Source organism: Triticum urartu, chromosome 1A (genome assembly GCF_056163025.1).
Source record: "Triticum urartu cultivar PI428250 chromosome 1A, HENAU_Tu73, whole genome shotgun sequence".
Classification (NCBI taxonomy): domain Eukaryota; kingdom Viridiplantae; phylum Streptophyta; class Magnoliopsida; order Poales; family Poaceae; genus Triticum; species Triticum urartu.
Window position 1 is genome coordinate 367,777,569 of NC_141873.1, and position 25,960 is coordinate 367,803,528.

Genomic DNA, 25,960 nt, shown 5'->3' on the forward strand with positions numbered 1-25,960 from the left:
TATGCAATGTGGTTCTCAATTAATGTTTGGTTCATTTGTTGTGGTGTTTAGTTAACTGTTTGGTTCAATTCTGCAATGCGATGTTTAATTGTTGTGGGTGCATTTTTTATTGTCTACCATGCATGTAAGAAATAAATCAAATTTGGTTGTACTAAATACATGACAAACAAATACAATTGCTATGTTTCCAAGTTGTTAAGCATGCTTGGTTTGGTTAACTGTCTGATCTTCTACTAGGAGTATGTTATATTATGCAATATGGTGCTCAATTAATGTTTGGTTCATTTGTTGCGGTGTTTAGTTAATTGTTTGGTTCAATTCTGCAATGCGAGGAATAAATCGAATTTGGTTGTACTAAATACATGAGAAACATATACAATTGCTAATTTCCTAGTTCTTAATCATGCTTGGTTTGGATTAAACGGCTTGTTCATGTGGCACGAATTAATCTGATGAATCTGCAATGTGTTTATTTTTCATCAACATATTTTACTTATAGTATGTCAACCCTCACTTAACCTGATCAATAACTACCTTATATGTATTGCAGGGAAACAATGGTAAGCACTGAGGTTTACAATCGAGATTTGCACATGCGTGGTCCTTTGTCTAATAGCACATTATTGTGCAATTGCAGGAACCATCAACATCAATGCCAAGCACTGAGATTTACAATATTGAAGTCTTCCTCAAGAGGACGAAGGATGGATGGTCAATCATACACAGGCACTGACCTAAAGTTGCAAAGACCTTCAACATCAATGAAGGCTCGATATTCGCCTTCCGCTTCAGCAGTTTTTTAGATGAGATTCATCTATCTATCTACCGTCTATGATGCTAATTTCCAAAGGTTATAGATGTTGCATGTGAAACTTGGTGCTAGTGCAGCTATGTAATGGGGTAGCTAGCTATATGCCTATATGGTGTAACTGCGTGCTGAAGCTATATGATGTTGTACTCTGATGTATTTCAATTGTGAAATCATGGTTCCGTAATACGAAAATAAAATATATTGTGTGCTTAATATGAAATGTCAATTTGATTAATAAATGGATTATTAATAATAGGTCAAATTAGCCCGCTTATTGAGTTTTTTATTGCAAATGGTTATTGGGACAACACCATGAGCGATGACCTCAGACAACCCGCACAGTTTCTAGAAAGAAAATGTGTTGGGTCAATGAACAATCACACACAATTTCCTCTTGAAAACTGTTTGCGTTAGGCCATCTTGCACAAACATTTTTCACATAAAAACTGTGTGTGATGGACAGTCTATGCCACACAGTTTCTTGTACGCACCGTGCATGATGCATTTAATTATGCAAACGATAAAATTGTTAATATCGTCTGCAATGGCAACGCTATCATAGACGGTTTGATAGGAAAAATTGTGTGTGATATACGTGCGAACGGAAACGTTTGTCTGGAGTCATCGTGTGGGATGTACATATGAACGGAAACGTATTTGTTGGATTGACTGTGTGGGATATACATACGAAGGGAAACGTTTCTTTGGAATTCACTATGTGGGTTGTACTTACGAACGGAAACGATTGAGCCTATATAATTGTATGCGATGGTTAGCCTGATCGCACACGAGCTCATTTTGCCTGCCGTGTGTGACCGGAGGGCCTATCCCCTATGGTTTCTGGGTCGTGTGGGAAGGACCCCCCTATCGCCCGCACTAGCAAGACGGCAGTTTAAAATGCCGTCGTGGAAATGAGCTAAAGCCGTTTGTATAGTAGCTCTTTGTACCAGCGAAAGTACATGGTGATCTACCTCGAGATCGTATGATTGAGTTCTAACATATTCTGGGATGCCTCTACAAACTAAACCCCTCAACTCATATAGGCACTTGGGGTATCTAGGGTTACAAGTATGCCGGCTACAACTAGGGAACATGTCGATCATTTGAATACGCCTTGAAGTGTACGCCAAGTCTTTGAGGATTCCATCTTGAGTACGCCGAGGGCCAGGACTTGTGGGGCCCATTCTTCAGTTGTTGGTGGGTCCTCGGCCCAGCCCATGAAGAGCAGGCCAACATGTTGTGCACCCCCTAATATAGGACTTCGTCACCCCCTACACGAGATCTGTCGGATTTAGCTCTGTTAGAATGTAGGGAATTATCTCCTCTAGAGAGCTTAAACCTGGGTAAATCTTCTGTCCTTGTTACCATCATGCCAAGTAACCTAGCTTAGAATACCCGACCGAGGGATCTGTCGGATTTAGCTCTGATATCATCCATGTCGATTTCCAGGTTTCCTGAATCTCTGAGTCATGATCGTCGATTTCTAGGTCATCTAACTCCTCATCTTGCAGATCAAGTAGATCAAATAAGGCATCAAGATCACTAGGGCCAACGCCCTTCATGTCGTTTCCCATCGCCAGCTGAGCATTAGAGGGAGTCGCCATCACGCCCTAGCCACCATGCGTACGGTGCCTAGGACGCCAACGGGAGGATATGTATCCATGGGGGAAACCATGGTCGAAGGGAACTCGGTGATGGAAGTCGCCACATAGGAACAAACCCTAGCCATTGCTTAGAGGGGAAACACTATAATTTTGACGGTTTGAATTGTGTCAAACCAATTCCCTTGCATTTCTCTGTCGGGTCAAATTGTCCGGAAAATTTTCCCAGGACACGTTAAACTAGTAGTGCCACATCACTTTAACACTTGGCAGCAACCAGGCGGTAGGCAATCCTATTGACTGTCACACAATTTTTTTATTTTCTATCATTGTACGTTGTGGTTTAACATGATTCGGCATGGAGAAAAACATCCCAAATTAGTTGAATTTGAGGGATTTACCAATGTGATTTTTGGTTGGTGAAGGTCGTCGCGGAATACCATGGTTGCGAAAGAAGGTGATATTACTTCTCCTTTCGCTCTCTATCGTTGGACACCACATGTTGTTTGATGGAACCGTGTGGAGAAGGGTTCGAGGCCGGAAACATAGTGTTATGTATATTGTCTTGTTATTTTTGGAAAGTGGGAGAGTATTGTGGTATAATGACTTTGAAAAAGAATTAGAAAAGCCCCCCCCCCCCTAGTTCTCGGCCACCGCGGCCTCCCAAGCTCCTCCCCTCCCCACCCACCCACCCACCCGCCGCACCGCAATACAAATCCAACGAGGCTCTTGGCGCCTCCGAGCCGAATCACGGCCTCGAGTGTCGGCGAGGCCGGGAATAAGGCCACAACACTCCTCACCTCCACCACCACCATCGCATTAGTTGGGGACCTCGCACCGGTCACTACAATCTCAAGCTGGCGACGCACGCAAGGTGTTCGACAAAAAGGTTCGGCAACTTTCTTTCCCGTTTTGAATTGGGCTGTTTAAAGCAAAAGCTGGTGTGGATTAAAAAATGCAATTATGTATTGGGACCTTCCCCTTATGCTATTTGCAACTTTGGATTTCGATCAAAGAGAAAAGCTTTTTCATGGCATTCGTCCGATCACACCAATCTACGATGCCATATCACATTTTAGCTGTATGATGGTCGGAGTGTTGCAAAAAAGAAATAAAAGTTAAGATTGGGGGATGGGCTAGTTGGGAGGCTCCCGATAAGTTGCTTTTGGAATTAAGTTTAGGAGATGGGATAGAGATGCTCTTAGAGCAACAGCTGATGCAAGATACATATTTGGTTGGCTTATAGTCTTTAAAATTAGGAAAACCATCTGATAGACAGAATCAGAAACAAACATGATCATGTAAAGTATACCAAACAGGGTAACCCAAAATTGGAAGAAGAGGAAAATTAAACACATCGTCGGTGTCATTTCATAATCATCTACTACCTTCGTTTGGGCTTATTGGTTCCTTTCAGATTTTGTGCCAAATTTTGACTGTAGATTTGACTAACAAAACATAAATTGCATGTCACGGAAGTTATATTATTGGATTCATATTTGTAAGAGGTTTTCAATGATACTATTTTTGTGGTATATAACTTATTTTTTGATAGTTAAATTAAAGGTCAAAGTTTGACCCCAAAATAATGGGACTAAAAAACCAGAACGCAGGTAGTGGCAATTAGCAGTTGGCTATCCATACGCTAGTGATTACTCACCAAACAACAGGCGGGTTCTTTTTTTACAACAAATGTAATATTGATGCCTCTCCCCACTTCTCTTTGTAGCTTTTCACCATACGGTCTCTTCATGTGCAGGAATCGTCTGTCACTTCATCTCCTTTTCCATTCTATGTGAACAAAGGAATCGTTGGTTTAAACATAGGACAAGCCAACAAAAACGATAGGAGGAAGAGAGATATTATTACAATGCAGTAAAGTAAAAAAAAAATGACGTCCATCACGCATTAGGTATTTCTCACCACAAGCAGCTACTTCAGTATTTGTAAGCTAAGGCATTGGGTCTCTCATCTGCAGTCTGCCCCCCCTCTTGGAGACAAGCAAGAACCTCTGCAAACTGAAAGAAAGAAGGGATGGTGAAGAAGGGGAAGTGGTCCAGGGAAGAGGATGACTTGTTGAAAAAACACATTGAGAAGTATGGCATTGGCCGTAGTTGGCAGGCATTGGCTGAAACCCTAGGTTAGTTTTTTTGCTTTCGCCCATCGCCTTCATTCAACTGTTCATATTGCTGCTACGTTGATCTCCATTTTAACCCCCATACATGCCTTCATTTCAAAATGAAAAGAAAGCTACCCAAATGTGACACGGCTGTTTGTTTGGCTTGCAAATGATCTCTCTAAAAAGTTACAGTTGTTAATTTAGAAGAAAGATTGGTACAACTTATATGGTCTCGTCAGTTCATCATAGTTGCAGAAAATGCATACTGCTTTCTTTTCTAAATTTCTCAGCTTATCTCAGAATTACTTTGGCACGTTTCTTATCGATTTTGTTGTTATGTTTGTGTGGAGAGTTCGGACAGACATCTAGTGCTGCTCTTTGGCCGTTTCCCATGAGAAAACCAGTAGCGTCCTGCACACATACAACTACCATGTTCATACTCTAATTGTCACTCACCACTGTGGCTAAAGCATGATTTCTGAGGATGTTGCTCGTCGATTCGCAGGGCTTCAGCGTTGCGGTCGGGGTTGCCGAGCGCGGTGGCTGAACTACCTCCGGCCGGGACTGAAGCACGGCAACTTCACGCCGGCAGAGGAGAGCATCATCTGTGAGATGTACAGCAAGAGGGGAAGCTGGTAAGTCCCGAAAAAATAAGCATGCCCTGCTGCCATTGCCTGCACGCATCTCAGCTTCTGCTGCCTCTGCCCAACCAACGGCCACACCAATGTCCATCACTGTTTTTCCACAAGTTCAAATTAGCTGAACATTGCTTGCGTGACGCTTCTTGGCTTCTTGCTATTGTGCTTCTTTAACCAATCTGGTGCTGCTTTGGTTGCCATTTGATCGAACAGCTGGTCCGTCATCGCCGCCCAGCTCCCCGGGAGGACGGACCTCGCCGTCAAGAACTACTGGAACGGCACCATCTCCAAGAGGTTCCACTGGGCGAGCAGCGCGGCGGCCGCGCGCCGCAGGCGCAGCATCCACCGCCCCTCCTCCAGCACGACGTCGGACGCCACCAAGCCGGAGGAGCTCGCGCTGGTCGTCCACGGCGAGGGGAGCTCCACGACAGGATCGTCATGCTATGCCGGCGGCTTCGTGGACGCCCGCGTCCTGGCCGGCTCACTGCCGCTCGTGCAAGCGCAGCCACCGCTGGCGGCCGGCGGCTGGAAAGCGGCGAAAGAAGAGGTCGGTGAGACGGTGCCGATTGAGAGGAAGCCGGCCGTGGCGCCTGCGCCTCTGCCAGAGAATGCACCGGCGCTGCCTGGTGATGAGGCCGGTGCGGTGGACATGGTCTGCGCCCCCATGACTGCGATCCCCCTGGCGTCCATGGAGCCGGACGACATGCCTTGGATTGACGGTTTCGACGAGATCGACAGCTTCCTGCCCTGGTTCGATGACTAGTAATCAAGTGGCGACGTAGGTAGAATGGTTATCGTCAATGGCCGGCTCCTTGGTTCAGGAGCAGCCGCAAGATAGTGTCATGTACTGTGAAACATTTACCATGTTGTTTTCCGAAAAAGATTTACCATGTTGTTAGGGTTGGATGGGATATGGGCGGAAAGGTAATTCCCAATTGAATCATAACTGGGCGTAGCCATTCTGTTGATGTGATTCCTAGACATTGCACAAGTTTCTTCAGTGATGATCATCTTTTCCGACAGAGCATTGTGGCTTAATCTGTGCCCCTAGGAACCAGACCATATACTCAGTTCAGCGAGTGGTTGCATAACAGAACTGGAATCTGCACATGAATCCATCTGGCAACCGTGTCAGGCATGATCAAAACTCATACTCCATATCAGATTCAAGTAGTACTAGAGTACCTCGAAGTGTGAACCAACCGAACAAGAACTTTGGAGCATCAACGTGCATCTGCAGGGACTTAAAATCCAGAGCATGGAATGGGTTAGATAACAGGATAGTGATGATTTTCTTCTAGTGATCAGCGAATGCATCGGCCCTGTGCTGTTGACCTTCAGAGGTTCAGATGACTCCGGTTTCTTCTTGGAGTCCAGATCTTAGCAGGACTTGCCGAGGCTTGGTTAACACTTAACAAGGTGAGGATTAGAGCAGAAATGAAATGACACATTCGCACAAGAACATGATACACTCAGAATCATTTGTTCATCATAGTCTTTTAGTAACAAGACAATGATATAGGAAGTGAACACTTCAGTGGTGAACTAGGAAAACAAGGAAACTTCAAGTAGAAGAGATGAGGTTCTGTGAATAGGGTATACCTTTGCTACTTTCTAGTTTCCTTTTAACAAAGCGAATATATGAACTGCATGATGTTCCAATATCTGGCATAACTGCAAGATAATTCATCGACTCAAACTGTACTATGGAGATGCATGAAACGACATATGGGCAGCGAAACGACAGCTGAACCGTCGGCTACATGCTACATAGGCCAACTGATACCTTCAGGCACAGATGGGCTACCTTTACAAAGATTGACCATCTAGTTAGTTAGTTCCAGAATGTTGCTAACAGTAATATACAACAAGGAACGAGCACATCTAATGAAGAGAGAATATGCCCAGCATAACCATCATAGTAGAGATCTCACACACCACGAACTTTATGTATAGAAGAGAATTTGCCAAAACTGAAAGATAATGAACCATTAGCTACTCGGCAGTTCCACTAGAACAAATTTGCAGTTCGCAAATTGAAACCGAAAATGCCAATTAATAAAACAGACCAGATCAGAGGAGGTGTGTATAGATCATACAAATTCAGATTGTACGTTTTAACAGCGAATTTCAAGTAGTTCCAGGAAGTATGGAAGACCAAAGGCTACACAAAGTTAACAACTATTGCGTTTCTTCATGGGCAGAAAGAGCGATATATTTCCTTTTTCTAGGAGAAAATAATAATAATGTGATCATCCTTTTTCTCGTGATAATTAATGTAACCTACTTTCCAAAATAGTCACTGCATTCTGCGAATGTGTAACCTCATGCTATGCAGTCAGGATGCAGTACAGTCATATGATTATAGCTTCAAAATCATTCCAAATATTCCAATGTTAGAAGTGCCTCAACTACTGGTGATAAGTACAAGAGAAGACGGCGTAGTACAATTTACAGTCATCTTAGCATCAGCATAGGATTATAACTTCAAAATCATTTCAATGTTAGAAGTACCTCAACTACTGGTGCTAAGTACAAGAAAAGACGTTGTAGTACAATTTACAGTCATCTTAGCATCAGCCTGACATTTACAGATACATCTCAGGTTTATCACATTGGATAACTATGTGATTATAACTTTTGATTTGAGTGCTGAAAGCATCAACATAACATCACATGACTTATGGAGCATCCATGCACAAGTTAATGACCAATAATAAAACCTCCAACTGCCCAAAAAAGGAAGTTAAATATGTCTTAGTATTGCTCAATCTGTTTTCCCCTACATGTCAGAATCACCATCTTAGTTATTACCCGAGAAAAAGTATACAATACATCATCTCTGTTTACCATTCAGCCAGAAACTGTGTGGTTCTAAGATGTCCCTATATTACACTCTAAGGTTGAGCAATCTGATGGCGATTTCTGGCACGCAACCAAAATGCCGAAACAATCAAAAGAACCTTCCTATCTCACAACACATTCTAATTACCCATGTACTGTAACGAACCAAAAGAAGAGGGGTTGGGAGCACACCTGCTTCAAGAACCCCTACAACTAGTCAGATCCTTTGTTGCGACTCAATCACTAAAGCATTGAGCATGATATGCATGACAGCATCATACACCACGCCGTTGTAATGCATCCCGTCGGCCGTGCATTGCTGCTCACATCCCCGGGAGAGCTTTCCCACATCTAGCAGCCGGAATGGGCCACCATCACGGCGCAAGATACACCTCTCATCAACCTCACGGTCATAGGCTTGCAGCATTGTGTCGTTCATATGCTCCTTCTTGGCATCAGTGTTGAGCATAGGGTTGACAAGCCGCGGCAGGCCGAGCCAGAACATGTGCGGCGGTGGCACGGGGAGTGGCGAGCGGAGGGAGTTGGCCGCATCAGCAATGGACGCCAATGCTTCGCCGTACTGCGGGGCGTCGGTGACATGGAGCATGTGCCAGAGGCCGGATCCGAGCACGAGCACGTCGGGGGTGCGCGGCGCCAGGCGGAGATCCTCGCGAAGCAGACGCGTGAGGTTGCTCTCGAAGGGCGCCCATATGAAATCCACGGAGATGCCCCGCGCCGGCACGGCAGCGTGGTAGTCGCTGTGGCGGCGGAACAGCTCCGGCTCCGCGGCCGCTGCGGCGGCCGGGTCGAGCAGGAGGCGCAGCAGCGCGAGCACGAGCAGGCGCGCCTGCGAGTCCCCGGCCACCATGACCCAGGAGCCGTTGAGCAGGGTCGAGGCGTCGTCCCGCGTCAGCCGTGCGAAGCCGCAGGTGGCGGCGAGCGAGGGCGGCCACGACCAGGCGCGGCCCCCGCCGTGGGGCTCGGCGTCCGCCCACGACACGCGGTGCAGGACGGAGATGCAGGAGGCGGAGGAGGAGGAGGACGGGGCAGCGGGGCGGAGGGGGTGGAAGGAGGAGACGAGGAGGTGGGGCAGCGAGGGGAGGTACGGGGAGAGGTGGACCCCGACGGCCAGGGAGACGAAGAGCGCGCCGGAGAAGAAGAGCACCTTGTTGCGGCTGAGGTGCCAGCCGGCGAGCCCCATGGGGACGAAGAGCACCACGCACGCCGCCAGCACGCCCACCTGCGCCGCGGCGGAAACCATGGACCGGCCTGGCCGGCCCTCCCCGCAGGACCGGGTGCACGAGCGAGGCCGACGCCGAGGTCCACCAGATCTGGGCCGAGGGGCGGGGCGGCAGGAGGTTGGGCGAGCGAGCGAGCGATCGGCGCGAGAAGTAGGGTCGCCGCGTGGTGTGGGTTGGTGGCGCGGTGGTGGGGTTGGGATGCGAGGTGGGAGGGGGAGGGGGAGGGGGTGGGGGAGGTCGGCGGGATGGGAACAGCGGAGCGGCAGGCGGGTGGCTCCGGCGCTTTCTGGGGCGGTGAGGTGCGTCGCGCCGGCGTGGATCCGGTCCAGAAGAAAAGAAAGCGCTGCCCGGCTCGGGTTTTCTTTTTCCTTTTTATTTTTCTGTGTGTCGGTTATGAAGATAGAGAATGTTATTTTCCAGTGTGCTTCGTGTCGTTAATCACTGACGCAAACAGCAGGTCAAATATACTGTGTACGTTAACCAGGAGTATCACATGTTCTCGATGCTACCCCTTGTGGTTCCACTCTCTTTCGTTTACAAGCAGATTGTACCCCGATCCATCCATCATTTTCGCCAACGCTTGATTAGGAGTGATACCAGAAGCCACGACCTCCATGTCAACCTCAAGTGGCGAAGCGAAGCAACGCAACGAATTAATGTCTCGCCAGATGTTACATCGTGTAGCAACCTTTAAATTTTCTCCCGCATTCATCCACGAACAAAGCGGGTTAATTCGAGGACACAGATACGATAAGACGCCATTCAACACTAGATACCTGCATTGCAAACTCTTTTTCAGCAAATCGGATGAAATTTATGTAAAGACAAACACGGGCCGGTCCTGTGCGAAGCCGGCGGCGGGGGGCATGCTCTCTTCGGCAGATGTTTGCTCGCGAGATGGGGAACTCGCGGGCAACTGGCGGCTGTCCGGCGCTCAGCTCTGGGGCGGCGTGCTCGCTTGTGGCGGCAGAGGTGGTCTTCGACGCGCGCCGGCGATGGGCGTGCCGTCGTGGGTGCGCGGTGTTGGTTAACATAGTAATTTCAAAAAAAATACGCACACGCAGGATCATGGTGATGCATAACAACAAGAAGGGAGAGTGTTGTCTACGTACCCTCGTAGACCGTAAGCGGAAGCGTTTATCAACGCGGTTGATGTAGTCGTACACCTTCACGATCCGTCCCGATCAAGTACCGAACGTACGGCACCTCCGCGTTCAGCACACGTTCAGCTCGATGACGTCCTCGCCTTCTCGATCCAGCAAGTGGGGCGAAATAGTAGATGAGTTCCGGCAGCACGACGGCGTGGTGACAGTGTTGGTGAAGAACAATCTCCGCAGAGCTTCGCCTAAGCACTACGAAAACTATGACGGGGGATAAACTAGAGGGGACGGGGTAGCCGGCACACGGCTCGGTGTTTCTTGATGTCTCTTGGGTGCTAGCCCTACCCCTCTATTTATATGTTGAGCCTTGGGGTCGAAACTTGGAGTAAAAGCCTTCACAAAGTCGGTTTCACCCGAAAGGCAAGAGTCCTTCTCGGACTCCAGGGCCAGACGCCAGGGTTCCCGGCGTCTGGACCCAGACACCAGGGACCCTGGCTTATGGCCCCTGGACTCCGCAAAACTTTCTTTTGCGCTTTCCAAAAACCTTGTGTGCTTTCCCCTTTGGCCCAAATAAAATGTTCTCGTACCCAAACATTTCGGAAAATATCCGGAACCCCTTCCGGTGAATTCTGGAACCCTTCCGGAGACCAAACACTATTATCCCATATATCAAACTTTATCTCCGGACCATTCCGGAGTTCCTCGTCATGTCTGTGATCTTATCAGAAACTCCGAACAACATTCGGTTACCAACATACATAACTCGTAAATACTATATCGTCAACGAATGTTAAGCGTGCGGACCCTACGGGTTCGAGAACTATGTAGACATGACCGAGACACTTCTCTGGTCAATAACCAATAGCGGAACCTGGATGCCCATATTGGCTCCTACATATTCTATGAAGATCTTTATCGGTCGAACCGCATAACAACATACGCTGTTCCCTTTGTCATCGGTATGTTACTTGCTCGAGATTCGATCGTCGGTATCTTAATACCTAGTTCAATCTCGTTACCGACAAGTCTCTTTACTCGTCCCGTAATACATCATCCCACTACTAACTCATTAGTTGCAATGTTTGCAAGGCTTAAGTGATGTGTATTACCGAGTGGGCCCAGATATACCTCTCCGACAATCGGAGTGACAAATCCTAATCTTGAAATACGCCAACCCAACAAGTACCTTTGGAGACACATGTAGAGCACCTTTATAATCACCCAGTTACGTTGTGACGTTTGGTAGCACACAAGGTGTTCCTCCGGTAAACGGGAGTTGCATAATCTCATAGTCATAGGAACATGTATAAGTCATGAAGAAAGCAATAGCAACAAACTAAAACGATCAAGTGCTAAGCTAACGGAATGGGTCAAGTCAATCACATCATTCTCCTAATGATGTGATCCCGTTAATCAAATGACAACTCTTTGTCTATGGCTAGGAAACATAACCATCTTTGATCAATGAGCTAGTCAAGTAGAGGCATATTAGTGACACTCTGTTTGTCTATGTATTCACACATGTATCATGTTTCCGGTTAATACAATTCTAGCATGAATAATAAACATTTATCATGATATAAGGAAATAAATAATAACTTTATTATTGCCTCTAGGGCATATTTCCTTCAGTCTCCCACTTGCACTAGAGTCAATAATCTAGATTACACAGTAATGATTCTAACACCCATGGAGCCTTGGTGCTGATCATGTTTTGCTCGTGGAAGAGACTTAGTCAACGGGTCTGCAACATTCAGATCCGTATGTATCTTGCAAATCTCTATGTGTCCCACCTGGACTTGATCCCGGATGGAGTTGAAGCATCTCTTGATGTGCTTGGTTCTCTTGTGAAATCTGGATTTCTTTGCCAAAACAATTGCACCAGTATTGTCACAAATATTTTCATTGGACCCGATGCACTAGGTATGGCACCTAGATCGGATATGAACTCCTTCATCCAGACTCCTTCATTTGCTGCTTCCGAAGCAGCTATGTACTCCGCTTCACATGTAGATCCCGCTACGACGCTTTGTTTAGAACTGCACCAACTGACAGCTCCACCGTCTAATAAAAACACGTATCTGGTTTGCGATTTAGAATCGTCCGGATCAGTGTCAAAGCTTGCATCGACGTAACCATTTACGACGAGCTCTTTGTCACCTCCATAAACGAGAAACATATCCTTCATCCTTTTCAGGTATTTCAGGATGTTCTTGACCGCTGTCCAGTGATCCACTCCTGGATCACTTTGGTACCTCCCTGCTAAACTAATAGCAAGGCACACATCAGGTCTGGTACACAACATTGCATACATGATAGAGCCTATGGCTGAAGCATAGGGAACATCTTTCATTTTCTCTCTATCTTCTGCAGTGGTCGGGCATTGAGTCTTACTCAACTTCACACCTTGTAACACAGGCAAGAACCCTTTCTTTGCTTGATCCATTTTGAACTTCTTCAAAACTTTGTCAAGGTATGTGCTTTGTGAAAGTCCAATTAAGCGTCTCGATCTATCTCTATAGATCTTGATGCCTAATATATAAGCAGCTTCACCAAGGTCTTTCATTGAAAAACTCTTATTCAAATATCCTTTTATGCTATCCAGAAATTCTATATCATTTCCAATCAATAATATGTCATCCACATAAAATATTAGAAATGCTACAGAGCTCCCACTCACTTTCTTGTAAATACAGACTTCTCCGAAAGTCTGTATAAAACCATATGCTTTGATCACACTAACAAAATGTTTATTCCAACTTCGAGAGGCTTGCACCAGTCCATAAATGGATCGCTGGAGCTTGCACACTTTGTTAGCTCCCTTTGGATCGACAAAACCTTCTGGTTGCATCATATACAACTCTTCTTCCACAAATCCATTCAGGAATGCAGTTTTGACATCCATTTGCCAAATTTCATAATCATAAAATGCGACAATTGCTAACATGATTCGGACAGACTTAAGCATCGCTACGGGTGAGAAGGTCTCATCGTAGTCAATCCCTTGAACTTGTTGAAAACCTTTTGCAGCAAGTCGAGCTTTATAGACAGTAACATTACCATTAGCGTCAGTCTTCTTCTTGAAGATCCATTTATTCTCGATGGCTTGCCGATCAACGTGCAAGTCAACCAAAGTCCACACTTTGTTCTCATACATGGATCCCATCTCAGATTTCATGGCTTCAAGCCATTTTGCGGAATCTGGGCTCACCATCGTTTCTTCATAGTTCGTAGGTTCGTCATGGTCTAGCAACATAACCTCCAGAACGGGATTACCGTACCACTCTGGTGCGGATCTTACTCCGGTTGACCTATGAGGTTCAGTAACAACTTGATCTGAAGTTTCATGATCATCATCATTAACTTCCTCACTAATTGGTGTAGACGTCATAGGAATCGGTTTCTATGATGAACTACTTTCCAATAAGGGAGCAGGTACTGTTACCTCATCAAGTTCTACTTTCCTCCCACTCACTTCTTTCGAGAGAAACTCCTTCTCTAGAAAGGATCCATTTTTAGCAACGAATGTCTTGCCTTCGGATCTGTGATAGAAAGTGTACCCAACAGTTTCCTTTGGGTATCCTATGAAGACGCATTTCCTCGATTTGGGTTCGAGCTTATCAGGTTGAAGCTTTTTCACATAAGCATCGCAGCCCCAAACTTTAAGAAACGCAACTTTGGTTTCTTGCCAAACCACAGTTCGTAAGGTGTCGTCTCAACGGATTTTGATGGTGCCCTATTTAACGTGAATGCGGCCGTCTCTAAAGCATAACCCCAAAACGATAGCGGTAAATCAATAAGAGACATTATAGATCGCACCATATCTAGTAAAGTACGATTACGATGTTCGGACACACTATTACGCTGTGGTGTTCCAGGTGGCATGAGTTGCGAAACTATTCCGCATTGTTTCAAATGTAGACCAAACTCGTAACTCAAATATTCTCCTCCACGATCAGATCATAGAAACTTTATTTTTTTTGTTACGATGATTTTCAACTTCACTCTGAAATTCTTTGAACTTTTCAAATGTTTCAGACTTATGTTCCATTAAGTAGATATACCCATATCTGCTTAAATCATCTGTGAAGGTGAGAGAATAACGATACCCGCCGCGAGCCTCAATATTCATTGGACCACATACATCAGTATGTATGATCTCCAACAAATCAGTTGCTCGCTCCATAGTTCCAGATAACGGCGTTTTAGTCATCTTGCCCATGAGGCATGGTTCGCAAGTACCAAGTGATTCATAATCAAGTGATTCCAAAAGTCCATTAGTATGGAGTTTCTTCATGCGCTTTATACCAATATGACCCAAACGGCAGTGCCACAAATAAGTTGCACTATCATTATCAACTCTGCATCTTTTGGCTTCAACATTATGAATATGTGTATCACTACTATCGAGATTCATCAAAAATAGACCACTCTTTAAGGGTGCATGACCATAAAAGATATTACTCATATAAATAGAACAATCATTATTCTAAGATTTAAATGAATAACCATCTCGCATTAAACAAGATCCAGATATAATGTTCATGCTTAATGCTGGCACCAAATAACAATTATTTAGGTCTAAAACTAATCCCGAAGGTAGATGTAGAGGTAGCGTGCCGACGGCGATCACATCGACTTTGGAACTATTTCCCACGTGCATCGTCACCTCGTCCTTAGCCAGTGTTCGCTTAATCCGTAGTCCCTGTTTTGAGTTGCAAATATTAGCAACAGAACCAGTATCAAATACACAGGTGCTACTACGAGCTCTGGTAAGGTACACATCAATAACATGCATATCACATATACTTTTGTTCACCTTGCCATCCTTCTTATCCGCCAAATACTTGGGGCAGTTCTCCTTCCAGTGACCAGTCTATTTGCAGTAGAAGCACTCAGTCTTAGGCTTAGGTCCAGACTTGGCTTTCTTCTCTTGAGCAGCAACTTGTTTGCTGTTCTTTTTGAAGTTCCCCTTCTTCTTCCCTTTGCCCTTTTTCTTGAAACTGGTGGTCTTTTGACCATCAACACTTGATGCTCCTTCTTGATTTCTACCTCCGCAGCCTTTAGCATTGCGAAGAGCTCGGGAATCGTCTGATCCATCCCTTGCATGTTATAGTTTATCACGAAGCTCTTGTAGCTTGGTGGCAGTGATTAAAGAACTCTGTCAATGACACTATCAATAGGAAGATTAACTCCCAGTTGAGTCAAGTGATTATGATACCAGACATTTTGAGTATATGCTCACTGACAGAACTATTCTCTTCCATCTTGCAGCTATAGAACTTATGGGAGACTTCATATCTCTCAATCCGGGCATTTGCTTGAAATATTAACTTCAACTCCTAGAACATCTCATATGCTCCATGACGTTCAAAATGTCGTTGAAGTCCCGATTCTAAACCATAAAGCATGGCACACTGAACTATCGAGTAGTCATCAGCTTTGCTCTGCCAGATGTTCATAACATCTGGTGTTGCTCCTGCAGCAGGTTTGCACTTAGCAGTGCTTCCAGGACGTAATTCTTCTGTGCAGCAATGAGGATAATTCTCAAGTTACGGACCCACTCCGTGTAATTGCTACCATCATCTTTCAACTTTGCTTTCTCAAGGAACGCATTAAAATTCAAAGGAACAACAGCACGAGCCATCTATCTACAACAAACATAGACATGCAAAATACTATCAGGTACTAAGTTCATGATAAATTTAAGTTCAATTAATCATATTACTTAAGAACTCCCACTTAGATAGACATCCCTCTAATCATCTAAGTGATCACGTGATCCAAATCAACTAAACCATAACCGGTCATCACGTGAAATGGAGTAGTTTTCAATGGTGAACATCACTATGTTGATCATATCTACTATATGATCCACGCTCGACCTTTCGGTCTCAGTGTTCTGAGGCCATATCTGCATATGCTATGCTCGTCAAGTTTAACCTGAGTATTCTGCGTGTGCAAAAACTGGCTTGCACCCGTTGTAGATGGACGTAGAGCTTATCACACCCGATCATCACGTGGTGTCTGGGCACGATGAACTTTGGCAACAGTGCATACTCAGGAAGAACACTTTTATCTTGAAATTTAGTGAGAGATCATCTTATAATGCTACCATCAATCAAAGCAAAATAAGATGCATAAAATATAAACATCACATGCAATCAATATAACTGATATGATATGGCCATCATCATCTTGTGCTTGTGATCTCCATCTCCGAAGCACCGTCATGATCACCATCGTCACCGGCGCGACACCTTGATCTCCATCGTAGCATCGTTGTCGTCTCGCCAACTATTGCTTCTACGACTATCGCTACCTCTTAGTGATAAAGTAAAGCATTACAGGCAGTGGCGGAGCTAGCGAGGAATGGTTGAGGGGGCCAATGGTGAATTATAATTTTCTAGAGGGGCCAAAACCTGTATTTCTCTCAATTTGTATAGCCAAAAAAAAGTTTCTTCACAAAAAATCCATAGGCTGGGGGGGCCATGGCCCCTGCAGCAATACAAATAGCTCTGTCAGTGATTACAGGGCGATTGCATTGTATACAATAAAGCGACAACCATATGGCTCCTGCCAGTTGTCGATAACTTGGTTACAAAACATGATCATCTCATACAATAAAATATAGTATCATGTCTTGACCATATCACATCACAACATGCCCTGCAAAAACAAGTTAGACGTCCTCTACTTTGTTGTTGCAAGTTTTACATGGCTGCTACGGGCTGAGCAAGAACCGTTCTTACCTACGCATCAAAACCACAACGATAGTTCGTCAAGTTAGTGTTGTTTTAACCTTCTCAAGGACCGGGCGTAACCACACTTGGTTCAACTAAAGTTGGAGAAACTGACACCCGCCAGCCACCTATGTGCAAAGCACGTCGGTAGAACTAGTCTCGCGTAAGCGTACGCGTAATGTCGGTCCGGACCGCTTCATCCAACAATACCGTCGAACCAAACTATGACATGCTGGTAAGCAGTATGACTTGTATCATCCACAACTCACTTGTGTTCTACTCGTGCATATAACATCTACGCATAAAACCTGGTTCGGATACCACTGTCGGTTAACGTAGTAATTTCAAAAAAAATCCTACGCACACGCAGGATCATGGTGATGCATAGCAACGAGAGGGGAGAGTGTTGTCTACGTACCCTCGTAGACTATAAGCGGGAGCGTTTATCAACGCGGTTGATGTAGTCGTACACCTTCACGATCCGTCCCGATCAATTACCGAACGTACGGCACCTCCGCGTTCAGCACACGTTCAGCTCGATGACGTCCTCGCCTTCTCGATCCAGTAAGAGGGGAGAAGTAGTAGATGAGTTCCGGCAGCACGACGGCGTGGTGACGGTGTTGGTGAAGAACAATCTCCACAGGGCTTCTCTTAAGCACTACGAAAACTATGACGGAGGATAAAATAGAGGGGACGGGGTAGCCGGCACATGGCTTAGTGTTTCTTGATGTCTCTTGGGTGCTAGCCCTACCCCTCTATTTATATGTTGAGCCTTGGGGTCGAAACTTGGAGTAAAAGCCTCCACAAAGTCGGTTTCACCCGAAAGGCAAGAGTCCTTCTCGGACTCCAGGGCCAGACGCCAGGGTTCCCGGCGTCTGGACCCAGACGCCAGGGACCCTGGCGTATGGCCCCTGGACTCCGCAAAACTTCCTTTTGCGCTTTCCAAAAACCTTGTGGGCTTTCCCCTTTGGCCCAAATAAAGTGTTCTCGTACCCAAACATTTCAGAAAACATCCGGAACCCCTTCCGGTGAATTCCGGAACCCTTCTGGAGACCAAACACTATTATCCCATATATCAAACTCTCCGGACCATTCCGGAGTTCCTCGTCATGTCTGTGATCTTATCCGGAACTCCGAACAACATTCGGTTACCAACATACATAACTCATAAATACTATATCGTCAACGAACGTTAAGAGTGCGGACCCTACGGGTTCGAGAACTATGTAGACATGACCGAGACACTTCTCTGGTCAATAACCAATAGCGGAACCTGGATGCCCATATTGGCTCATACATATTCTACGAAGATCTTCATCGGTCGAACTGCATAACAACATACGTTGTTCCCTTTGTTATCGGTATGTTACTTGCCCGAGATTCGATCGTCGGTATCTTAATACCTAGTTCAATTTCGTTACCGGCAAGTCTCTTTACTCGTTCCATAATACATCATCCCACTACTAACTCATTAGTTGCAATGCTTGCAAGGCTTAAGTGATGTGTATTACCGAGTGGGCCCAGAGATACCTCTCTGACAATCGGAGTGACAAATCCTAATCTTGAAATACGCCAACCCAACAAGTACCTTTGGAGACACCTGTAGAGCACCTTTATAATCACCCAGTTACGTTGTGACGTTTGGTAGCACACAAAGTGTTCCTCCGGTAAACGGGAGTTGCATAATCTCATAGTCATAGGAACATGTATAAGTCATGAAGAAAGCAATAGCAACAAACTAAAATGATCAAGTGCTAAGCTAACGGAAGGGGTCAAGTCAATCACATCATTCTCCTAATGATGTGATCCCATTAATCAAATGACAACTCTTTGTCTATGGCTAGGAAACATAACCATCTTTGATCAACGAGCTAGTTAAGTAGAGGCATACTAGTGACACTCTGTTTGTCTATGTATTCACACATGTATCATGTTTCCAGTTAATACAATTCTAGCATGAATAATAAACATTTATCATGATATAAGGAAATAAATAATAACTTTATTATTGCCTCTAGGGCATATTTCCTTCACGCGGTTGTGCTCGTGGGCACCCGTTCAGGCCAGATCTGGGCCCTCGCGGGTGGCGGCCGGTGTGGATGGAGGTGCTGGGCTAGGGGGATCGGCTCGTCTGTTGCGTCACTTGGCGGATGCAGTGACACCGCAAGCTAGGTGTGCTCTGGTCGCGGCTTCAAGCTCCAGATCCAGGCTGTCGCGGCCGGATCCGATCCTCACGCGTTGGCTGGGCGGATATGGTTGTTGGGGGCGGCAGTTGTGCGAGTTGGACTCACTGCTCGTTCTGCCAGGCATCAGATTGGGGTGGCAGCCCTCCTGACTGAACTGTTGACCTGCTGCTTGGCAGCTGGTGGCGGCTATGTGTTCGCGCAGTAGGTGGCGGGAGCAGGGAGCAGCAACTCACAGTCTACCGGTCCTCCTCAGAGGTGGCTTGTTCACTTGGGTGAAAGCCCCTGCTCTGGTTGGAGCTAGTGACAGTGATGCCCGAGGGTGCAGCTTACCTCTTTGGAGGCATCGCTGTCACAGTGACTTCCCCTTCGAGGCACCAGGGGAAACCCTTGTTCTTGGTCAGCCCGGAACAGTCGATGGTGGCGTGCTTCGTGTTGCATTCCTTCCTGAAGGCCTCGACTTGGTATATTCGTGTGTCAGCGTCATCTAGACTCGGCCACTCCTTTGAGTGGTTTCGATTTTTCCATCCGAAGCCGCGTTAGCGGGGTGTGTTCCTCTCTAGACAACTTCATTCATGTACGACACCTCTCCCTTGCGGGGTGTTGTTGGGTGCCGACCAGACGACCAACCTTCAAGGCTCACCTTGCTTGGTCAGATGAAGATGGAAGTTGAGACCCCGCGGGAAACCCCTGGCCCAGGTACTCCCGGTGCGGATGATGGTGGCGCAACTGGTGTCGTGATCCTTCTTGAAGGCATCATCTTGGGGTCTGCTTGGTTGATATGTAGGTGGTGCTTGATGCGGGATGTTGGTGGTGATGGTGCGGTCGGATGGGTCAATGACGGTATGGTGGTGTCAGTGTCGCCCTTTATTGTTGTGCTTGCTCAAGACCCTCACATGGCTGTTGTTGTGGTGCTGCGAGCTTCGTGCTCTTGGCGTTGTCTTGGTTAATCTTTGCTCAATGATGATGCAAGATGCCTCCCCAATCTTCTAATCGTTTCTGAATTTTCATGGCGGAGCTCCCAGTCAAGGTTCGTGCTTGTCACTCGTTGATTGTGGATGCTCCTTTGTTGCGCCGTGGTGTTCGGTACGCACGTTGTGGGATGTGTTAGGCCGCTTGTCAAGTCTTGGACTCTTGGTATTGTGATCCTTCGATGACTCCCCTCATCTAATTGTACCTCTTGTGGTGTTGTCCCTGGTCTGCTAGCTAGGCGTGCCTTGTATGGGGTGTCCATTTTGTTGTTTCTCTTCTTGTTCTATCCTCTCTTGTACGGTTTTCGGCCTGGTTTCCTCATAAATTGGATCAATCTTATGTTATCAAGGCCACTTTGAAATATATTTAGGTGGGGAGTCCCCCCCCCCTTGACCATTTCAAAAAAATGTAAACACAGTCAGATTTCATACAAACACGGCAGATTTAATTACATTTCAAACATTTAGAACAACATAAAAGACTCGCTCCTGAACCAAGCATGTGTCGTCCTTCTTCCGCCGTCTCCATGAGCACTCACGATAAGACCGACAAGTGAAGGTGCGGTCTCCGGTAAGGAAGAGTAGAACAAGGGAGACAGACCGACCCACATAGGACACCAGACCCTGTTGCCTCTCTTCGCCTACTCAACCTCGGAGGAGTTCACGCCTTGTTCTTCGCTGGTGGATGTGATGTCCATGAGGGAAATGGTGGCGCCGGTGTTGTCGTCGTCCCATCGGGCCGACTGATGGTTCATCGGCGACGCGTAGGAGGCGTAGCTGGAGTTGTTCTCCTTCGCGACCGCCTGCAGTTGCGCCTCCGCGACTCCTGCCTCCTGGCAAGTGGCGACTTAAGCGTGGATGGCATCGTAGATGGCACACTGCTCCGTGATGAAATTTGGGTTCATCACGGCCTCCTCACTCATGCTCTCGCTGTAGATCTGGCCCTCCGCCAGCTGGTGTTGCTCCAGGAGGAACAAATTGTACCGTTGTTCCTCCTATGCCTGGTGGAACGCCGGCACAGGCTGCACCCCCACCATGACAACGTTGAAGTGTGTCTGCGCCTGCTCCATGGTGAAGCCGGCATGCACAAGAGGCGCGGGATTCGGGGCAGAGTCGTCGGAGCCCGTCTCCATCGTGGTGTCGTACTCATCGTCGGAGACCTCGGGCGAGCTGGCCGGTAAGCCGGCCTCGATCCGCCAAGCACAGCGCATATGCCAGGCGAGCGGCAAGGGCGGCCACCGCGTGCTTCATCTCCAGCGACGAACTGTCCTACAGTGCTTTCCCGCTAGCGGTCATGACGGATGCAGTGCAAGGGAGGAGGATGTGGATGTGCTTGTGGTGTGGTGTGGAGTTAGCCGGGTGTGGCTACCTTTATATATCAGATTCTGATGAGGCGAGGCGTCCGGGTGAGTTAGTGTGCGGCGTTGGAGTGGGTTTCTCGACCGGCAACCCTGCTTAATGGCGGCATACGGACGGACAACAACATTGAACGGGCATGGTAGATATCCGTCCCGTCACGTCCAGTCACGTGTGTCCAACATTGAACAGGCGTGGGCACCGGAGACGCGTCGCGGGCGGCGCCCTCGGCCGGTGCGCCGTTTCAATGGCGGAGGCAGTAAGATGTCACGTTAGTCTCGAGCCGTCTTCTAGTTGAGCAGCGCGCTTTTACAGCAGCATGAACGCGGGCAGCTGGCGCCGGGAGGGGACGCACGTGGGCGAGGGAGGAGGGGTTTTGGTAGGTTAGGGCGGTTAGAAGCGGGCGTGAGATCGGTCCGGACTCCCGTAGATCTTCCCCACATTTGTTTCCGGTTTACGAGAGAAATTTCGTTTGGACCGCCTCGCGGACCAATACAAGACCGCGTTGAATGGCTTTCACGGTCCGGACAGCGCGATCTGAACGGTTGCGGAAGATTTACAGGTCCACCTTAGAAATGCCCTAAGGGACTCTTTGATCCGTACGATAACAATGAGAAAAATAGGCGAAAACTTGTGATTGGATAGTGGGGGTCTCCATCGGAGTTTAAGTTTCAGACTTGAAATTGAAGTCTGCGTTTTTCTGAATTTATTTCAAGTTTTCTGGGCAATTTACGTTCATGAAAATGTCTATGGCAATGCATTCATAGAAATAAGTGTATGCAATGCATTCATAGAAATAAGTGTATGTACGTATTAGCGTGTGTACTGTGTTAAAAAAACCAGAAGATAGAAAAAACATAGAATTGAAATGTTACACTCATCTCAATTGTACATCATTTTCATCGAAAAAATATATACATCATTTTTGGTGTTTGATTGCATCATAGGGAAATAAAATATTATTTTAAAATGAATTAATTGGATGCAAATCCCTGGCAAAAAAAATTACAGGACTCGATTCTATATGAATCAAACAATCAATGTAGGAAAGATTTATAATGATTCTGATGCTTAATAAAATCCTATGATGAATCAAAGGAGCCATAAGGTTGGGCCAATCATTAAACAGTGATACGTTGATACAGTCGTGTAGATACATGCTAACTGAGGGTCTCTTTAATTTAAAGAATTTTCGTAAGATCTTCGAAAGATTATAATCCTTACGAATTTTTCCTATATTGATCATTTGATTCATAGAATTGAATCATGTAAAAAAAATTTCCTACAGATTCATTTGTACTACATTTCACAAGAATTCTAACATCCACTCAAACATCTTAAAAGGAATCCTTTGTTTTTTCTTAAAACAATCAAACAAACTCAAATCCTTTGTTTTCTATTCCTGTGTTTAGGCCCTGAACTAGTCTCCTTCCCTAGAAAAAAACTGAACTATTCTCGTCAACTTCTACTGAGTTGAGCATTTAGCTCGCGCTACCATCCGCCCAACCATTTATCTAACGAACAGTGATTCATCGACAGCTCTCAACTTGGATTCATCAAACAAACCGCTGGAGGAAGGTTCTAATCTAACGAACAGTGGTTAATCAACAGTTATAAACTCTGCATTCAACATACTAGTAGTACAAACAAACGGCCTAATGTTCGAAGTCTGCAGGGACAGACCTCGCCAGTGGTCAGATCAGAGCAAAACACACGATTCAATCCAATGCGAGATGAACACCCATATTATAATCTGGAACTCATTACAACCACCAGCACGCAGCTGCACACGCACACACAGGACAAGCACACACCACAGAACGACGACCCGCCTAACCACATCTAAATCCCACGCGAGGCACGACCCTGGCTCAGCCGCCAAAGCCGTAGAGGGTGCGGCCCTGGCGCTTGAGCGCGTAGACGACGTCCATGGCGGTGACGGTCTTGCGGCGGGCGTGCTCCGTGTAGGTGACGGCGTCGCGGATGACGTTCTCGAGGAAGATCTTGAGCACGCCACGGGTCTCCTCGTAGATCAGCCCGGAGATGCGCTTCACGCCGCCCCGCCGCGCCAGCCGCCGGATCGCCGGCTTCGTGATCCCCTGGATGTTGTCGCGCAGCACCTTCCTGTGCCGCTTCGCGCCGCCCTTTCCCAGGCCCTTGCCTCCCTTGCCTCGGCCTGACATGGCTGGCGACGCTTGCTGGCTGCTGTCCCGACGGTGGGATTGGAGGGGATTGGGGATTGGGGATTTGATGTCTGATGCGGTGGAGGTTGAACGGTGGTGGTTCTTTATACCGGAGAGGGGCTTGGGGACGGATCCGCGGGATGCTGGGTTCCGAGCGCGTGATTCGTGGAGAGAGCTGCGCAAGGATCGGTGACGTGGCTGGGAGAAACACAGGGAGGAGATCGATCCGTGGGATGGTGGTTGCGAAGCGTTGGATTAGGAACGGAGGGCGGATGTTTACTGAGATCAGAGGTGCGGATCGGTGACGTGGCGGGCGATGGTTGCGGACTTGCAATCACCATTTTTTTTGAGAAATCTTGCAGTCACCTGGGACCTTCACCATGAAGGGGCCAGCTGATACACGGAAGAGAGAGGCCCGCGAGCTAGAACCGTGTGGCAGTCCAGTGCAGGGTGGGAGCTCCTTCGGCGATTCAGGAAAAAAATCCTTTACAATTTTCCAAATTTTAATTAGCCTTTCGAGCGTGCGATTTTTTTGACAAGAGCAAACAATTTTATGATATCACGAACAAATTTTAAATTTCCCAAACCTTTTTCCAAAACATGAACATTTATAGAATTTGTTAACAATTTTATAAAGCATGAACATTTTTTAAAATTTGAGAATAAATTTTGGAATGGAGAACAATTTCGAAAACCCCAGAAAAATTTGGAAGCACAAACAAATTTTGAATACATGAACAAAAAATTGAAATCCAAAACATTGTTTGAAATCTTTGAACAAATTTTGTAAAACACGATCATTTTTTTACAAAAACAAAATGTTTTCTTCAAAAAAATCATGTCATTTGTTGGAAAGGCAAACAAATTTCGAATATTTTGAACATTTTTTAATTTTGCATTTTTTGAACATTTCTGGCAAAACTCATTTTTTTAATTTTTTTTGAGAATATTTATTTATGAAACTTCCAAACAATTTTGGGAACGCAAACAATTTTTAACATTTTTATGAAAAAATAAGGACAAAATAAAAAAAGAAAAAAGAAAAATAAATCGGAAAAAACAACATAAAAGAAGAAAAGGGAACAGAGACAGAAAAAATGAATGAAAAACAAAAAGAAAACCAGAAAAAAATGGTTGAAGAACCTTTTGGAAGGTTCCCATAACCAGCCAGGAAACCTTCTAGAAGGTTCGCAAGAATGAAAAAATGATGGCACATATAAAAAGCTAACTGGGCCGGCCCATGTGCCATCGAACCTATGCAATAAATCGAAACTTGTCGCAGAATGCGGCGAGTAGGGTTTTCCCAAGAAGGGACCTCCTAATCGGCGCTGTAAGCGGCCTACGGCGTTGGTTGTCCCTGTAAACCAACCCCTAAAGCGAAATAAGAACAAGGAAGGGCAATAGGCCAGAATACCCTACAAGGACGAAACGGTCCCTTTGTAACTAGTCAACAATAGTATCAAATAGATCATTTTCTTCTTTAAAAAGTCTACCATGGGTTATAGTCGTGATCCTCCTATTCAATTACTTTAACCATTTCCAAGCATCTCATATCACTTTTCCAAGGCATATGATAGCTTATTATCTGTGGACGATTTCTTTCTTGTTCAATGGTCTCGAAGAGAGAAAATTCCCATTTTTATCTATGGAGTCACAACCGAGGTCATGGTAAATCCATGAATTTGATTCGATTTTTTTCTTATAATACAGAAATAAACCTTTGAGTTCAGCATTATTCCAAGGCTCCTCGCACTCGCACGCGGCGCATAGCGGGCCAGCCCAATCAACCTATGGGAAAAAGCAAACGCGAGGGAAAACATTGACATTAACTCGAGAAAAGTGGGAATCGATCTCTGCTCACCTAAGTCAAGAGCTTCTAGCCTTCCCACTAGACCAAGCTCAGTTTGTTGCCTATGATGATGAAAATAATCCTATTTGACCCCTCTTTAAGTACAAACATTAACATGTAGTTAACTTTGTTCACGTTGATTAATATAAAAAATGAAAAGGTTTATGAATTCAAAAATGTTCATAGATTTTGAACAAAAGTTCGCTGCATTTTGAAAAATTTAAGAAAAATCATCAAATTAAAAAAATCATCCATTTTTTAAAAATGTTCATTGAATTTGGAAAATAAATTCATCGATTTTGAAAAAAGTTCATTGATTTT

At 45.9% G+C, this 25,960-nt stretch overlaps 3 protein-coding genes across 3 annotated transcripts; 1 reads left to right on the forward strand and 2 right to left on the reverse strand.

The window, feature by feature from the left end:
• The first annotated feature begins 3,113 nt into the window (after positions 1-3,113).
• On the forward strand, positions 3,114-6,011 carry LOC125512397 (uncharacterized). Its single transcript, XM_048677490.2, has 4 exons — positions 3,114-3,301; positions 4,172-4,552; positions 5,037-5,166; positions 5,383-6,011. Exons 2-4 carry the CDS (start codon positions 4,447-4,449, stop codon positions 5,930-5,932), a joined length of 786 nt encoding a protein of 261 aa, XP_048533447.2. The 5' UTR covers positions 3,114-3,301; positions 4,172-4,446; the 3' UTR covers positions 5,933-6,011.
• A 1,894-nt stretch (positions 6,012-7,905) lies between these two features.
• Positions 7,906-9,493, reverse strand: LOC125512390 (Pmr5/Cas1p GDSL/SGNH-like acyl-esterase family protein). Its single transcript, XM_048677486.2, has one exon. It carries the CDS (start codon positions 9,272-9,274, stop codon positions 8,231-8,233), a length of 1,044 nt encoding a protein of 347 aa, XP_048533443.1. The 5' UTR covers positions 9,275-9,493; the 3' UTR covers positions 7,906-8,230.
• A 13,831-nt stretch (positions 9,494-23,324) lies between these two features.
• Positions 23,325-23,884, reverse strand: LOC125512401 (histone H4). Its single transcript, XM_048677499.2, has one exon. It carries the CDS (start codon positions 23,788-23,790, stop codon positions 23,479-23,481), a length of 312 nt encoding a protein of 103 aa, XP_048533456.1. The 5' UTR covers positions 23,791-23,884; the 3' UTR covers positions 23,325-23,478.
• Between the last annotated feature and the right edge of the window lie 2,076 nt (positions 23,885-25,960).